General features: G+C 43.3%; 3 protein-coding genes across 3 annotated transcripts; all 3 read left to right on the top strand.

Moving 5' to 3' along the window:
- The first annotated feature begins 4372 nt into the window (after nucleotides 1-4372).
- LOC100827545 (uncharacterized GTP-binding protein YjiA) lies at nucleotides 4373-7582 on the top strand. The gene is made up of 10 exons (XM_003580380.4): nucleotides 4373-4746; nucleotides 5065-5130; nucleotides 5302-5482; nucleotides 5573-5769; nucleotides 5912-5962; nucleotides 6050-6141; nucleotides 6241-6308; nucleotides 6567-6646; nucleotides 6747-6851; nucleotides 7052-7582. The coding sequence occupies exons 1-10, from the start codon at nucleotides 4408-4410 to the stop codon at nucleotides 7187-7189; spliced, it is 1317 nt and encodes a 438-aa protein (XP_003580428.2). The 5' UTR covers nucleotides 4373-4407; the 3' UTR covers nucleotides 7190-7582.
- A 478-nt stretch (nucleotides 7583-8060) lies between these two features.
- LOC100831204 (cell division cycle 20.2, cofactor of APC complex) lies at nucleotides 8061-10873 on the top strand. The gene is made up of 6 exons (XM_003580392.4): nucleotides 8061-8732; nucleotides 8819-9094; nucleotides 9210-9479; nucleotides 9563-10153; nucleotides 10248-10412; nucleotides 10557-10873. The coding sequence occupies exons 1-5, from the start codon at nucleotides 8592-8594 to the stop codon at nucleotides 10392-10394; spliced, it is 1425 nt and encodes a 474-aa protein (XP_003580440.1). The 5' UTR covers nucleotides 8061-8591; the 3' UTR covers nucleotides 10395-10412; nucleotides 10557-10873.
- A 548-nt stretch (nucleotides 10874-11421) lies between these two features.
- On the top strand, nucleotides 11422-16791 carry LOC100826620 (clathrin interactor EPSIN 1). The gene is made up of 11 exons (XM_003580377.4): nucleotides 11422-11799; nucleotides 11885-11936; nucleotides 12686-12765; nucleotides 12856-12934; nucleotides 13382-13465; nucleotides 13545-13690; nucleotides 13781-14005; nucleotides 14605-14684; nucleotides 15203-15390; nucleotides 15633-16248; nucleotides 16343-16791. Exons 1-11 carry the CDS (start codon nucleotides 11759-11761, stop codon nucleotides 16537-16539), a joined length of 1788 nt encoding a protein of 595 aa, XP_003580425.1. The 5' UTR covers nucleotides 11422-11758; the 3' UTR covers nucleotides 16540-16791.
- The last annotated feature ends 100 nt before the right edge of the window (nucleotides 16792-16891 follow it).

Genomic DNA, 16891 nt, shown 5'->3' on the forward strand with positions numbered 1-16891 from the left:
AAAAGCTAGGGTTGCAGTCACGGGGTAGGTTGGTGGAGTTTTCTAGAAATTAGTTTGGGGATCTAGAAGAGGAGGGAGAGAGGAGTCTAGGACTGGCCTCAGCTTGGCCAGGCATGGCCGAACTAGGGAGATCCAGGCGACGCTGCGGTGGCGTGGTGCTGCGCTCGGGTCAGGAGAGAAAAAGGCAGAGAAGGAAAGGGGAGGAGGAAGAAAAGCGCATGCGTAGGAAAGAAAACAAAGGGCCAGCCCGGTCGGGAGTGTTATGCGGGGCACAGGGCACCGTTTCCCTTTCTACTTTTCTTTTTCTTTTTCCTTCACACCTCGATACTTGTTGGATAGGGTCACAGGGTACTACCTGCTACTGCACACACACGCTAACACACACCAGCACATACACATGCTTATTTTTATTTTCTTTCATCTGTACGCTAAGTGCTATTAGCTTAGGAAAAACTAGTGCAGTGTGTTGCATGTATGTCTTGTTTTTTATTTTTTATTTTTTTCACTTATTAGAATTTCGATTAGTAAAGTTTCAAATATGTTTATGAATTAAATATTAGGAGTTGACTCCGGACAAGTAGGACACCTGACGGTGTTTTCGAGTTGACCGGAGCGCTACCAGGCAAGTCGCATCCTTTGAACATGTCTTCGAAAATGATTTTATGAAACTTGACTTATTTCGAAATTCTTGCATGCCACCCAAAAATAAGATTTATAAATAAATATGTAAGTGGATCCGGTGGGGGGCCTATGTAAGGCAAGGCGGCGAAGCAGAGGTAGTGTACGGGCTGGTTCTGGTTCTGGTTCCTTGGTCTAGTCGTGTGCATATGATTAGTGCGCTGACGAGGATTGACCAAGTGATGCTATGGGCAAAGCAGTACACCTCTGATCAGAGTTAAATGTGATATCACTCCTAGTTTTCGGGTTTGGAAGTGCGTCGTGTGGGTTTTACTCTAACACAGGATGTAAGATCCCACGTCGATCTGCCGCCAGTAGATTTTTCAAATAAAATATGGTTTTCAACGAAATACTAAAAGAAATAACTTATTTTCGGATTTGGTCCGACGGCTTGATGGTCGTCAAGGTTAACTCATGCATAATGATTTCCGGCGGCTTGCTGAGTACGTATCTCAGCCTTGCTTCATATGTTGTTTTCAGGGGGGCATACATCAATGGCACTAAAGGAAGCTCTTGATGCCATACTTGACCATTACAACTTTACCATACATAGGCTTTGGGGGCAAGGATATGATGGGGCTTCAAATATGAGAGGTGAATTTAATGGTTTGCAAAGAAAGATTCTTGATGAAAATTCTTATGCTTTATACGTCCATTGCTTTGCCCACCGTTTGCAATTGGTAGTTGTCTCAGTTGCTAGCTGCTGCTCATCCATTCATGATTTGCTTGAGTATGTCTCTTTGATTGTGACCACAACAAGTGCATCTTGCAAGAGGAGGGATATATTGACAGAGCAAACTCATCAAAATATTTTAGATGAACTCGAGAAAGGTGAGATATTTAGTGGAAGGGGTTTGAATCAACAAACAAATCTAGTTAGACCCGGGGATACTAGATGGGTCTCACATTATACAACTTTGCTTCGGTTGAGTCAAAAGTGGAAATCAGTAATATTCGTCCTACGTGAGGTCAATGATGAAGGGCACGGACCATCTCAAGCTGCAAGTTTGATAGAACTAATGGAGAGCTTCAAATTTGCTTTCGTCTTGCATCTTATGATAAAGTTGTTAGCTATCACAAATGAGCTTTCACAAGTGCTACAAAGAAAAGATATCAATATTGTTAATGCCATAGAACTAGTTCATGATGTCAAAGCCCGGTTGGCCTCTATGAGAGAAGGTGGTTGGGAGGCTTTTTTGATGAAGTTTTCAACACTTTTGTCAAGCCAAAGGTATTCCGGTTCCCAATATGGAAGAAAGAATACCGGTTCGGGGTCGTTCGAGTCTTGATGGGATGATTTACACTAATCTTTATTTTTATCGAGTTGAGGTATTCTATGTTGTCATTGATAAGATATGCACGGAGATGAATCATCGCTTTAATGAAGAATCTTTGGAGATAATGGTGAGCTTCTCATGGCTTACTCCAAAGAATTCCTTCTCTATGTTTGATGTTGACAAGCTTGCTAGCCTAGCTGAAATTTATCGTGCTGATTTTTCTAATGATGATCGTGCAACTATTAGAGATCAACTTGAGACTTACATTTTTCATGTAAGAAGTCATTCTGCATTCTCTTCATTGACCGATCTTGAAAGTTTGGCTATAAAGATGGTAGAAACCGAGAAGCATTTGGTTTTCCCATTGGTCTACAAACTGATTGAGTTGGCTTTATTATTGCCGGTGTCAACGGCATCGGTTGAAAGGGCTTTCTCGGCTATGAAGATTATCAAGTCTAAGTTGCGCAACAGGATGGCTAATGAGTGGTTCAATGATTTGATGATATGTTACACCGAGCGAGAAATTTTTAAACAACTAGATGATGACCTTATCGTTAAGCGGTTTCAAGCCATGAGGTTTCGTAGAGAACTTTTGCCAAGGCCTAATTAGCATCTCATGGGTAAGTTTTATTTTATCAATTTCAATGTATTTAATACTTCATATTTGGATACTATGATTTACTAATCTTTTTTTTTCTAGATTCTCTCATGGCCTCGTTGATGTGTGGTTGATTTTGGACTTTTGTTGTTGACTTGGAAGTTGATGGTGGATTGTTAGCTAGCGGCTTGTTTGTTATCACATTTTGCGTTTATGACTATTAATGTGATCTAATTGGCACTGTCGTGGAATTTTCTTTGTCAAAATGTCAACATTATCACTTATATTTTCGTACTATGAACTGTTATTTGGGATTGGTAAACTATGAAATTTTGGTTTAGCTTGTGTTGTGCACAGACTCTGCCAAATCGCTGGCTCCGCCTATGAAGGAAGAGAATGATAGAGCGGTCCGAGGAGGAGCCTGTGGAGGCTGAGGCAGTTCACGAGCAGAACGCAGCACCGCTCACAAGCTTGGGACCGTGTGGGTACGACCGTACCATGATAGGAAATGAAAATTGATCTTATTTAACCACGACGTGATCAACCAAATACAGAGTATAATGCAGTTACATTGCCCAACCGGAGGCTTAGGAGTGTTGGAAGTTTTGGTTGTTTCATTTGAAATACAGTTGTGAGCTTGTTTGGGCATTGCTGAAACTTGTGATTTTGCATACGAGTGGTCAGGTATAGCTACCTATCACATCCCCCTAGTTTTCAATATTTGTTCATTGTTGTATACCAAGCACAAAGACGACATGGACATTCGTACATAACGTATCTTTGTGCGAGTGTTTTCTGAATTTTGATCAAAATTGTTTTTTCACGACCGAGCGCACGCGCTCCTTGCTACCCCTCGAGTTTCTCAGCTTGTGATGACATTTCTAAATTTATTTTTGACCAATCAAGTTCTTTTTTTGCCATCGTGTGCTACTCTTTTTACATGTTCTTTTAAGTAGTCCAGTTTACAAAGGGAGACATTGTTACTGAAGTTCGAAACTTGAAACACCTAAAGTTAGCAGGAATTTTAGAATCATATCATGCGATGGTCATACGGGCCGAATTATATAAATGCATGGAGTGGCGCTAGTTGGCAGACGGCCATGCATGTGGAAGCTCCTCCGTGGTCGATTATGACCACCACGCCGTTAGAACATACGCGCAAAAGCCACTGTTGCGACACCCTTCATCGCCCTCCCATCCTTGTGCTTGACCACCGCATGACGACCAACTAGAGCCTACCCTGACCCAACTGGCACTGCCCCCCAATCCCAGCGGCTGATGTCACTACCTTACCTTCTTGACATGCCCCAACATCCACCACCGTCGGCCCGTTGTCATCCTATCCATCCCTCCATAAAACTAGGGTACTCGACATCTTTTGCAGCACCGAGGCAACCTTCGTAACCCTAAGTTGGGTAGGGGGTTTCGTTGTTGCTCAGCAGAGACTCGCCTGCATCATCGCCGCCGCAGCCGGCCACGTCATCGTTGTCTTCAGCTCGTTCCAGAGTCCCCTCCACGGCTGTCCGCTAGCTCCGTCTCGGCAGCGTTTCATCTCCACTTTCCACACAACCATCCGCACCGCCACTCTCTCATCTTTGTAGCGTGAGATGATGTATAAATATTACGGTGCAAATTTCACATGGTTTTATTCCGAGAAATTACACCACCGAGGCCATCTTCTAAAGGCTCACAGTATGTTTAGAAATGATGTATTTTTGTGCGAAATTATTTAGTCTAAATATAACTTGAAATAAATATCATTTGCTGTTCCAAAGAGACGCTCTTGCCCGGCCTCTGGCTTGGGTCCATGCTTCACGATTCGGAAGAACAGACGGTGCTGCGGTTGGACAGAGGATGCGTGCTCCAATAAACCCCACGAAACCCCCAACCCCAGAGCTCCGCGGCGGCCGCCGCGAAGTTCTCCGAAGCACGTTCGATATGGCGGCAGCGGCTGTACGGCTGCTGCTCCTCAGGCCCGGGGCGTCCAGAACCGCGGCCACTTGCTCCGCTCTTCTCCACCGCCCTCTCGATTCCTTCTCCAGATGCTCCCGAAGCCTCGAGCCGCCCCGTCTACACCTGCGGCCGCCGTCCACCGTCTTCCGGCGGCACCTCTCCGACGCTGCCTTCGACGTGCAGGCTCTCGACACCCGCGTTCCCGCTACCGTCATCACCGGATTCCTCGGCTCCGGCAAGGTCCACCTCGCTGGCTCGCTTACTTTTCCTTACCTACCTCCCCTTGTGAGCGGCACGCTGTAGAAGTCAGTACAGTCTGGATGCACTGCATATGCTCTTGTACTCGAGCAGTGTATGACGATTGTCCAGTAGTGGCTTAGATGACCTTAATATGAATTCTGATTTCAGAAATTGATGCGCGATCAGTGAAACCAAGTACAACCGGTGTGGATTTAAACCAATGAATGTGGTTTCACTTACTTCATGATGCTGTATTCTATAGAATACCGATAATTGTCTATTAAGGTTGGCTAATTGTTTTGAATCTATCTTTTGCAGACAACCCTTCTGAATCACATTTTAACTTCACAGCACGGGAAGAGGATTGCTGTCATTGAGAATGAGGTTAATTGAACATGCTTTTATCTCGGCGCGCGCACTTTGTTATGCCCAGTCAACATTGTTTGCTATTATATTTTTGCAAGGGACCAGTATTTGCACCAAATTAGCTCCATTTAACATGATGAGACTCGGTGGTGCTACGTAGAATAAGGCATATTGTGTTTCTGTGTGTAGTTTGGTGAGGTGGACATCGATAGCTCACTTGTCGCTAACCATTCATCTGTTGCTGAGGACATTGTGATGGTGAATAATGGTTGCCTGTGCTGCACTGTCCGAGGGGACCTTGTAAAGATGCTTCTGAAGTTGGTGAAACAGAAGGGAGACAAGTTTGATCATATTGTTATTGAAACAACTGGTAAATCTCATTGGATCAAAGTCACCAGTATGCACTTTCCATTTTTTTTGGACTAAATATGCATTATGTTCTGATGCCACTGTCCTGCAGGTCTTGCAAAGCCAGGTCCTGTTATTGAGACATTCTGTTCTGATGAATTGGTTTCTAAATATGTGAAACTTGATGGTGTGGTTACTTTGGTTGATTGTAAGCATGCCATGAAACATTTGAATGAAGTGAAACCAAGGTGGGTTGTAAATGAGGCAGTAGAACAAGTTGCTTATGCAGATCGGATTATATTAAACAAGGTATTTAGTTAGTTTATACAACTATATACAAGGCATTAATGCCAAGTAAATAGTTATTGAAGCATGTCTTTTCTGCATTTATAGTTTATGAATACAACATAAAAATGCTTCTTGCTTTCCTCAATAACTGCCATCAATCCAGATTGATTTGGTCGATGACGCAGAACAGGAGGTTTTAGCCAATAAGATCAAGGTAAGTTGGAAGAATGCCTTCAGAAAATAAAGTGCAAAGTGCAAACTGATGTTATTTTGTACAAGTTGAAATGTTTTCTCATTGCAGCTCATAAATGGGATGGCACAAATGAAAAAGGCAAAGTTTGGAGATGTTGACATGGATTTTGTGCTAGGAATTGGGGGCTATGACCTTGATAGGTTAGTGTTACTTGTTTACCTGGGTGTTCAAGAATATTGGCTGTGATCCTGACAGTTAGATGGTCTATCTTGTTTCTCTAATTGATAAAATATGTGCAGGATTGAGTCTGAAGTCCAATCGAATGAAAGCAAAGAGACAGGTCATTGCCACTCGGGTGATGCACATGGTATAGTTCGCACTTCTATGAACAAATGCATGCAGAGAAATTTCCATATAATTTTTACATCTATGGCTTAAGACAACAATAGTGGCTTCCTTCTGGATTTGCACCTTTTATCAACTTTCTGGTTAAGAAATGGAGGCAGATAAATTCTCAATAATCGAGATGACAACCAGATCTTTACCATATATTGTGTGTGCATGCCTTTTTTATCCAACTTTCTTCCTTTTTTTCTCAATCCATTTACTTTCTCCCAACCTGCAGGACACCATCATGATCATGTCCATGATTCAGCTGTTACTAGTGTGAGTATTGTTTCAGAGGGAGTACTTGACCTTGATGAGGTAAACAGTGTACCTAAAGAATGACTGCAACATGAGTCTTCCTTTAGTACTAACCTTTTTCTCAGTAAATGAACTAATATATCACCACTATCTTTGTTAGGTTAATGATTGGCTAGAGAGGCTGGTGGATGAGAAAGGTGAAGATCTGTACAGATTGAAGGGCGTTATATCTGTGAACGAATCAACTGGACGCTTCGTATTTCAGGTAAGCCAATTTAATCGTCTTCTGCTGTCCCTTTGCTTGAATGAAGTTGATTGATATATTTAAGTTCTGTGTTTTGGATGTTATCCATAAAGCTCTTGCTTCAGTGCTTCTGCAATGTTGTCTGTTGTAATTTTGTGCATTCCGTTACTTTCCTTGAGAACATGTGTCATTCCGCTACTGACTCCTACCAAAAATTGCAGGGTGTGCACTCTATGTTGGAAGGCTGCCCAGCAAAACCATGGGAGCCTGATGAGAAGAGAATCAATAAGCTTGTGTTTATTGGCAGAAATTTGGACGAAGCTGCACTACGGAAAGCCTTCAAAGGTTGCTTACTATGAACACTCTGGTCATGTAATGCTCCATAGGAGGTTGAGGATGCCCATAACTACACACAAATAGATGAAGCGCAAGAGCAAGTACAAGGCCCTTTGTTTTTGGTGCTGATGTTTGCTTCGTGTTCATCGAGAAATTGATTACTGTTGCCAACATCCTAGACAACACAATGGTCCATGTTTTGTGAATTCTGATAGATACTGCCCAAGCTCCAAGGTCTATGCTTGTACGGCATCGGATCATAGTTGTATGCCGTCTTATGATGTGAAACTTACATGCTTTTGTCATGTCCCTGGTGTCATTTGATCGAACCTGACCGTAAAATCAGCTCTGTAGCTCCCGAAATATGGTGTCGGTATTCTGACAGGACGACTTACAAATCACATTGGGCTTGTTCATGTCGCGATCTAAAATTGTCACTTCATTTTCTATGGCGTTTGTTTAGCTATTACGTACGGAGTACAAGGCTGATGAATGGTTGTATCATTGGAAAAAGCTTTGGGAATTCTCTTCATACATCGAGTGCGCAATGTGCATTCCATCCATAATTGTCATAGGAATCATATGAAACTGCAACGTGGGTTTGCCGTGTTGCCAATTTTTTCCGTGGCTAATGACAATTTAGCAGACGTAAGAAATCAATTTGCGACGGTTTGAACGGTGCAATGACACTCCAGAAGGACAGGTCGACGGCCAAACTCGTCCCTTAACCAACACTTGGTCACGCGGCAAAACAATATGGAATGGAGAAAGAAATTAGAAAAAAAGCAAAGGGAGAAACAAAATAGGTTCCGGAAATACACGCGTCATCCGGTGATTGGCGTGCGCCTTACGCACGCGGTTTTCACCTTAGCAGATTTTCCACCCAACGGCTATATTTCTCGGACAGACCCTCATCCTGCTTCTCCCCCCTCCCGGACAAGTATTTTCATCACGGATCCAATCGCTAAACCCCCAACCCCCGCAAAGAAATTCGCCAAGCAATTCTCCCTCCGCAGGTCTCGCGAGCGAACGAATCCAGCGCTCGCGGGAACGCCGTCTCGCGCTCAAAGCTCTCCGACAAGATCCCTGCGCTCCTGTTTGGTTACTGATCTGATCTCGGTGTTGAATTTGTTCCTCGCGTGCTAGTCTCCGATCGATTCTTGACTCGAGGCGCTCGTCTCCGCTGTTAATCTAGCCGTGTTTTCTTGTTCTTGTTCTTTAGTAGAGAATTTTGCACTAGGGTGCCTGCGCCTGTTGGTTTCAGTCTTTCAGATCGGTTACCGAGTTGATTTATTTATCGGCCTGCGAATTCGTCGCGTGAATTAGGGTTCCGTGTTGATTCCTGTTCGATTTCTTCTCTCTGAGTAAATCTTGTTCGCGTCAATACTACCGCTACTTCTTGTTTGTTCTTGTTGCTTCTGACCCATGGATGCAGGCTCCAACTCGATCTCGTCGGAGAAGAGCAGCCGGTACGCGGCGCCGCGGTCGCCGCTCAAGGAGGCCGGATCCAGGCCGTACATGCCGTCGCTGAGCACGGCGTCCCGCAACCCTAACGCCAAGTGCTATGTGAGTTCTGGATTCTGAGCACCATTTGCTTATGCACGCAGGTCGTTTGACGAATTGTCTGAACGGGTAAATCTACTTGTTTGCAGGGCGACAGGTTCATTCCGAACAGGTCGGCGATGGACATGGACATGGCGCACTACCTTCTGACGGAACCGAAGAGGGACGAGAAGAACGTGGGGACAGCATCCCCGTCCAATGAGATGTACCGGAAACTATTGGCCGAGAAGCTGCTTAACAACCGTACCAGAATTCTGGCCTTCCAGAACAAGCCGCCGGAGCCTGAGAACATCCTCACAGAACTCCGTGCTGATACAGCTTCCATCCAGGCGAAGCCAACGAAGCAGCGCCGACACATCCCTCAGGTATGGCATGTTTAGTTTTAGTAGTGCTCAACTGTTCATTGGTGCTGCAATTGTAGTGGCAATGCCGCCATGTGTAATGATTATTGACACGATGTGCTTTGGAAACCTGATGCAGACCGCGGAGAGGACTCTGGATGCGCCAGACCTTGTTGACGATTACTACCTCAACCTACTGGACTGGGGAAGCAGCAATGTGCTGTCCATTGCGCTGGGCAACACGGTATACCTCTGGGATGGCTCAAATGGATCTACATCTGAGCTCGTTACCGTTGATGAGGACAATGGCCCTGTCACCAGTGTTAGCTGGGCTCCTGATGGCCGACACATTGCTGTTGGACTCAACTCGTCAATTGTCCAGCTCTGGGATCCCAGCTCTAACCGACTGGTCGGTACCTCTTGATCTCTCCTGTTAATGCTCTATTAGCTGCATCACTTTTACTAAGTTGCTGATCTTGATTAATTCTGCAGCTAAGGACACTGCGAGGTGTGCATGAGTCGAGGGTTGGTTCACTGGCGTGGAACAACAACATCCTGACCACTGGTGGGATGGATGGCAAGATTGTGAACAATGATGTGAGGATTAGGAACCATGCTGTGCAGACATACCATGGGCACGAGCAGGAGGTGTGTGGACTCAAGTGGTCAGGGTCAGGACAGCACCTGGCCAGTGGTGGCAACGACAACCTCCTCCATATATGGGATGTGTCTATGGCATCCTCTGTACAATCTGCAGGTCGTACCCAATGGCTGCACAGGCTTGATGACCACTTGGCTGCAGTGAAGGCCCTCGCATGGTGCCCATTCCAGAGCAACCTGCTGGCATCTGGTGGTGGCGGAAGTGACCGGTGCATCAAGTTGTGGAACACACACACCGGCGCATGCCTCAACTCTGTGGACACCGGGTCGCAAGTGTGTGCACTGCTATGGAACAAGAATGAGAGAGAGCTGCTGAGCTCACATGGATTCACTCAGAATCAGCTCACTTTGTGGAAGTACCCGTCAATGGTTAAGATGGCTGAACTCACTGGCCACAGCTCCCGTGTCCTTTTCATGACTCAGGTAATCTTTTCTCCGTACATTTGTTGCTCAAACACATATTTGTGTGCACAGATGGCTTATGGCTTGCTTGGGTTGTTTTTTGGTAACTTTGCAGAGCCCTGATGGTTGTACTGTAGCATCTGCTGCAGCAGATGAGACCCTGCGGTTCTGGAATGTGTTTGGGACTCCTGATACTCCTAAGGCTACGAAAGTCAAGGCTTCTCATACTGGGATGTTCAACAGCTACAATCATATCCGATAAGGAGAAATGACTTCATTGGTATTACTCTTGGTGCTCATTTACTGTAATTAATTTGTTCATATGATGTCCAAAAGCACTTCAAGTTAATTGTATGTATTTATATTATGGATGTATATGTAGTCGAACTTGTGTATTAATGAACATTTTCCTTTGACTTCTTAGGCGACCATCAGGAGTTCCAGAACTGTAGATATTAATGGAAGACCATAGTCCATAAACAGAACTTTACTTAATATCTGTGTGTACTTCAGTTTGTACATTGAAGTAGTTCTGTGTACTTCAGTTTTGTTGTATGCTGGTAACTCTGGTTGCTGTTTTACATTGATCCAGATGAACATCAAGACCATTTTGATGTTCAACAGATATGTTGATATATTTTTATGACCAATGTAGCTTTTTAAATTTTGTGCCAGTTTGAGAGTATTTGACATGACTATTCTTTCTTGCATGTGATGTGTCAAATACAGTAATTTTACTGATTTTGCTGTTGAGATGAGGTCTGGAGGTGCTTCTCTTTGGACTGCCTTCTTTGGGTTGCTGTTGTGACAACTAACTAAATGCAATCGAACTTTTGCCATCTTTTGTACTTCTCTTTGGACCCACCAGAATCCATTCCTAACGATATTGGAGCAGAATTTTGCCTTCGGTTTAGATGTTTTGTCAGCTTCAAATTTTTTAAGCATTGTGGTTTGCTACAATTGGAATTAACAACTGACAAACGTCAGAATTGATGGTTCACTGACAGGTATCATCACAAGTTCACAACGTGCACATGATTAGATTAGCTGTGCATTTGTTTTCTTTGAACGGTTTCTCGTTTTTTTTAACGGGAGATTAGCTGTAGTATTATTATTTTTTTGACAGAAGAGATTAGCTGTAGTAAAAAAGAAGCAGTGCAAATGCAGACTGCAGACCGTGATGGTGCATTCGCAGTTAGTGCTACGCGAGCCGTTAGATCTTACCGGGAACTGATCCTGACCATTCGATGGTAGCATACAGCCATACAGCCATATGGTTCCTCTTCCTGGCCTACCCACCGGCCACCAGCGCCTTCTCCACGAGGGACGAGTGTGGTCTTTTGCCCACCTCGCCGCCGCGCCGCCCACAACCCCGCCTTCCTCTGCTCCGCCCCTCTCAAGCGCGTGCCTTCCGCCCGGCAGGCCGACCTAGCCGTCGAAGCGGCCGCCGTCCATCCCGAGCGCTCGCGGGTCTCCGGGATCGGGACAGCCGCTGCCGCGTCTGCATCCCATCCAAATTCAGTTTAAGCCACTCCCTTGGCTGCCACCACAGCTCACTGCTTGAGCGTCCAGAATCCAGATCCCCTCCCTCTTGAATCCGGGCGAATTCTTCGGCCTGTGCCGGCCATGGATTTCATGAAGGTTTTCGACCAGACCGTACGGGAGATGTAAGTTCTCGATCAGACCACGATCTAGACCCCCGTCCAATCCGTGAGATCTTGATCATTTTTTTCTCTGCGCGTGGTCTTGCAGCAAGAGGGAGGTCAATCTGAAGGTGCTCAAGGTTCCCGAGCTCGAGCAGAAGGTTGGATCTCGCCCAGATCTTAGCTCAGATTCTCTCTAGTTGTCTTTCCCTTTTTCTGGTAATGGAGCTCTGATTATGGGATTGCTTCGTGTGGTGGACGAGTGAACCTGTATTTTTCCTATCGGTTTAGTTTAGACATGTTTGATTTGTGTTTCCAGTATGGTATTGTGTTGCTATAATTCGTGTGCAGCAAGTTCTCAAAAAATATTTCTGACTTCAGTAATAATTTAGGGGGGTGGAAGGGATAGACTTTTGGATTTTTGGGAGTCTGAACTAGAGATCTTTATTGCCAACATTGTCACAGTATACTCTTGGTTTGAATTTATCAATGATTATATTGAGAGACAAGTAGTGACAGTACAATTGTATATTCATTTTCATCCTTTCCCTCCTTTCTTGCCAGACATGTCCTTTTTCTCTTGCATTATATGGGTCCATGAAGATACTATCGAGAATTATTTGGGGATATAGTCAGTGTTTCGTTCATTATAATTTTTCTAGATATCGTTAATTCGTTATTATAGATTTGTAGCTCAATAAACGAGTTACATTGAACCGAGTGGGTGGGAGCAAACAATATTGCTCATACCGCCAGGCCACAGACCCATCTGTTATATCTAGTTGCGTTTAACAGAGAAATTTCTAATTGTCATATCTTTGCAATCTAACTTTAGATGTTTGGGTATATTACTTTTCCAATGCAGTAGCACCTTCTATGTATTTTCCCAAAAATAATGTTTTAACATCAGGTACTTGACGCAACAAGTGATGAACCTTGGGGTCCCCATGGATCTGCTCTTTCAGAATTAGCGCAGGCCACTCGGAAGTTGTGAGTTCTAACCTCTACTTCTCATTTTTCATTTTAATTCTCCCCCTTTATTGACACTGAAATGATGCTTCTAAATTATAAATTTTGCAGCTCTGAGTGTCAGATGGTAATGAGTGTCCTCTGGACTAGGGTGGCTGAGCGAGGCTCAAACTGGCGCCATGTGTATAAGGTTATTGCCTCTTATTTCTCAATGACCATTGACCAAGACACCAAGTTGTAATAATATTTTTCGATAAATACTAAGCTTCACAGCATCACCTCGACAAGGATCGCACTAATCACTAAGGGGAAATATACCTTTGACCTTTCTACTCCCTCCTGATGCTCTAAAAGTTGTCATTTTGGAAAAATCATGGTCTCTGAGTACATGTTTGAAAACTAATTTGATTTCTATTGTCAATTTGTAGTATATTGATAAAATCCAACAAAATTATAGATTACGGAAGTACTTGCCAGATAAATTTATGTATATAATACTCAAGCATGTACAATAAATATTTGAAAAGATATTGTCAATCAGTTTCAAAAGTTTGACTCTGTCTATCTATAAAGCAGTATGTGTATGATTTGTCTGAATAATGTTGCCAACTAAGAAAAAAAAATTATGAATGCCCAGGCACTGACAATTATTGAGTACTTGATAGCCAATGGATCCGAGCGGGCAGTTGATGACATTCTTGATCATTATTCAAAGATCTCGGTATGTTGTCTGTGGCTGTTTTTATAAATTCTCTCTTGGTAGGTTACATCCTGTTGAACATTTTGCTATATCCATTAAGGTTCTTTCGAGTTTTGAGTATGTGGAGCCTAATGGAAAAGATTCTGGAATAAATGTGAGGAAGAAAGTCGAAACTCTATTGGGCATCATAAATGACAAGGAGAGAATAAAGGCTGTGAGGGAGAAAGCAGCCAGTAACCGTGACAAGTGAGTTCTTGAAAATCGTAAAATGACTGTTCGATCTTTTTTAGTTATACACTCATCTTTACAGCCAATATATATTTGTTGTGGATGAAGGTATGTTGGATTATCATCGACAGGCTCCACATATAAATCAAGCTCAGCCTCTTTAGGAAGCAACTACAGTTCAGGTGAACGTTATGGGAGTTTCAGTGGCACAAGGGAAGCTGATTCATTCAGTGACAGTTACAGGGACAAAGAACCTGCTAAAAAATCTGCAAGTAATACTGGCAGCCACAAATCTGGCAGCAAGATAAGAAACGATGCGAAGCATGATAGAAGGTATTTTAAGTTCGTCTAGCATTTATTCATATGCTAAATATCCACTAATTGTTTTTGAAATCCGTACCCAATAGTATTTGACAAATCATATCCAATTTATCATATTACTCCCTCCGATCCAAAATATAAGGTCTATTTTATTTCGTTAAGGCAAGCGTTTGACAACAGTTATTCTATTAGTATATAACTTATGGGGTCTCATAACTTATGTGACACAGATTTGATGTCATTAGATTCATATTTAAAAGTTCTTGTTTATGATTTTGTCACATAAGTCATGCATTAATAGCATAAATGTCGGCCAAAGGCTTATCGTAATGAAATGAAATACACCTTATATTTTGGAATGGAGTATTACAGAGTAGCCAGTGGTAGCTTCTCTTGGTGTTACGAAGGATCAATTAGGTCTGGTGAAGTAATCTGTAATTTGCTATAGAAGTACAGCTAGTCTTAAAGGTACACTATAATTCCTGTTGGATGCCCTTGTTGAATCTTATCATTATAGTCAATGCAGCAATATCAGTTCTGGACTCTTAGCCTCATCCTACCTTCTCTTGTTGTACATTTTGCTCCTTCACTGAAGTTGTATATTCACTCAGCTCCTCGAAGTCCCCATCCAACACAAAAGGCAATGAGGACGACTTTGATGACTTTGATCCTCGTGGATCTTCTTCAAATGGTACAATCTTCTACATATTTTGTGCTGATGCTACTTCTTTATTGGGTGTTTCTTTAGCCGTAGTATTAAATGCTTGTTCAAGTCTTGAAATTTTGTTTTGGCATATAATTTGTTACCCAATTTTGCGCGTACACTATGCTGCAACTGGGTTATCTTGTTAAGATTGTTGATTCTTTTATCCACACAATTGCAATATTGGCTTCTGCCTTATTATAAATAGGACTTCATTAAGTGAATGATAGTTCAAGTGTTCAACTAGTTTGGACCAATAGGGACAATCCCATGGTTTGTTGAGAATAAATGAGTTGCTTTTAATTGTTGAACTGTCAATTAATGTGTTGCAGCCTAGTAGACACAGGTGCAGCTATTGTGACTGAAATAAATAAGTAGGCAGACATGCCCTTTATCATCCAAAGTACTAATGTTGGAGCACAGATCTTCTAATAACTGTCAAGATAGGGGCACGTCTATTTTGTGTACTTGTGATTTTTTTAATATATTTCTACCTTTTTCTACAGGTGCGGCTAATACAAAGACCAGTGAGGTGGATCTTTTTGGCCCAAACTTGATGGATGATTTTATTGATGAACCTGCAGCAATTCCAGCAACAAACAGTGCTGCGGAACCTCAAGCAGATCTATTTGCTGATGCAGATTTCCAGTCAGCAGCCCCGAGTACAGAAACAGCTGCGCATCAGGATATCCAGGTTTGGTTCTCTGTATGTTAAGAACTTACATGACACTTCCATTTCTTCCTGAACTGATTGAATTGCTGGGCAATGGTGATGAGAGATAAGTGCCTCATTGTTGTTGTTAAATCAATTAAAAGATGCCATTTTGTGTATGTTGCTCGGGAACATGTTGCTTCGTTGTGCTTAAATATTCTTAGCAAATCATGTAGTCTTTTAATTCATTGATCATGATACAGTGTGAACATCAAAATGTGCAGGACAATGTTGACCTTTTTGGGGGAAATGCAACATTTGCTTCGGCATTCACACCACAGACGGGGTTTCCACCACCAAGTTCTGGGACATCTTCAGATGCTAATGTGTCCATGTCCAAGAACACAATACCTGAACCATTTGATCCTTTTGCTGATATTCCTATAAGCAGTTTTGGTGGTACTGACCCATTTGGTGCCTTCAGCTCTAATGTTGGATCGTCTAGTGCACCACCACCTCTACATGGTTCCACTGGAAGTAGAGGCACGTCGAGTCAGAACCTTCAGGCAGCCTCGAACTTTGGTGCCTTTGAATCGAACACTGAGGCTGCAGCTAAAGATCCCTTTGATTTTTCTTCCAGTGGCAATCTTGGTAAAGCAGACGTGACACCTTTGGCATCTCCCAAAACTGATGCATCTGATTTCGGTGCCTTTGTAGCAAACACTGAGGAAGCAGCTAAGGACCCATTCGATCTTTCTTTGAGTAGCAACCATGGAAGGACAGGGCAAGCACCTATGGCAGCTCCCAAGTCTAATGCCAAGAAGGAAAATTTCCAGGTCAAGTCTGGCATATGGGCTGACTCTTTGAGCCGTGGATTGATTGATCTGAACATAACTGGACGTAAGTTCCTCTTATTTCGTTATTTCCACTTTGCCCTTATGGCAACTTGCTAGCAGAAATGTTGATGTTTCTGTGTGTTCATCACAAATTACAGCAAAGAAGGTGAACTTAGCTGATGTTGGGATTGTCGGCGGCCTCAGTGATGGATCTGACGACAAGGCTCAGCAGCCCTCATGGAGCATGGGTGCAGGGGGATCCGGCCTAGGAATGTCCGGAATTCCCAAGTCTACACAGGGTGGTGGCATCGAGAGCCTGGCAAACTACAACAAGTATCAATTTGGCTTCAAATGAGCTTTCCAAGCGAAAACATTTGTAGCGTGTGGTACTCCTTTGCTGGGCTGCCCCCTTTATATGCCTATTGGTTATTAACTTTTCTATTTTCCACCCCTCTTTTGGTGATTTCATTGCATTACTTATAATTGCTCAGTCAAGTATCGTGATCCTGGTCCTTGTGAGCGTGTATTGTATTTATGTGGTTTGCGGATAAGCGGCTCCTATCTTATGTCACACCGTGATTCAATTCAATCTTACAGTTACTATGCACCTTGTGTACATCGTACGGCCTTCATTTGCAATGCTTTGGTGCCTGAATCCGATGCATGCATTCCTATACCCTTACAAGGCCTTTGCCCTTTGGTTTAAA

The sequence above is a fragment of the Brachypodium distachyon genome, chromosome 5, assembly GCF_000005505.3.
Source record: "Brachypodium distachyon strain Bd21 chromosome 5, Brachypodium_distachyon_v3.0, whole genome shotgun sequence".
Classification (NCBI taxonomy): Eukaryota; Viridiplantae; Streptophyta; class Magnoliopsida; order Poales; family Poaceae; genus Brachypodium; species Brachypodium distachyon.

Excerpts from the sequence above, each read along its gene's own strand:
- LOC100827545 (XM_003580380.4), top strand. The coding sequence starts at position 4,408 with ATGCGTGCTCCAATAAACCCCACGAAACCCCCAACCCCAGAGCTCCGC. Across the intron at positions 6,142-6,240 it reads GGGGGCTATGACCTTGATAG|GATTGAGTCTGAAGTCCAAT; the intron begins GTTAGTGTTACT and ends AAATATGTGCAG. Across the intron at positions 6,309-6,566 it reads CCACTCGGGTGATGCACATG|GACACCATCATGATCATGTC; the intron begins GTATAGTTCGCA and ends CCCAACCTGCAG.
- LOC100831204 (XM_003580392.4), top strand. The coding sequence starts at position 8,592 with ATGGATGCAGGCTCCAACTCGATCTCGTCGGAGAAGAGCAGCCGGTAC. Across the intron at positions 8,733-8,818 it reads ACCCTAACGCCAAGTGCTAT|GGCGACAGGTTCATTCCGAA; the intron begins GTGAGTTCTGGA and ends ACTTGTTTGCAG. Across the intron at positions 10,154-10,247 it reads GTGTCCTTTTCATGACTCAG|AGCCCTGATGGTTGTACTGT; the intron begins GTAATCTTTTCT and ends GTAACTTTGCAG.
- LOC100826620 (XM_003580377.4), top strand. The coding sequence starts at position 11,759 with ATGGATTTCATGAAGGTTTTCGACCAGACCGTACGGGAGAT. Across the intron at positions 13,466-13,544 it reads ATCATTATTCAAAGATCTCG|GTTCTTTCGAGTTTTGAGTA; the intron begins GTATGTTGTCTG and ends ATATCCATTAAG. Across the intron at positions 16,249-16,342 it reads TGATCTGAACATAACTGGAC|CAAAGAAGGTGAACTTAGCT; the intron begins GTAAGTTCCTCT and ends CACAAATTACAG.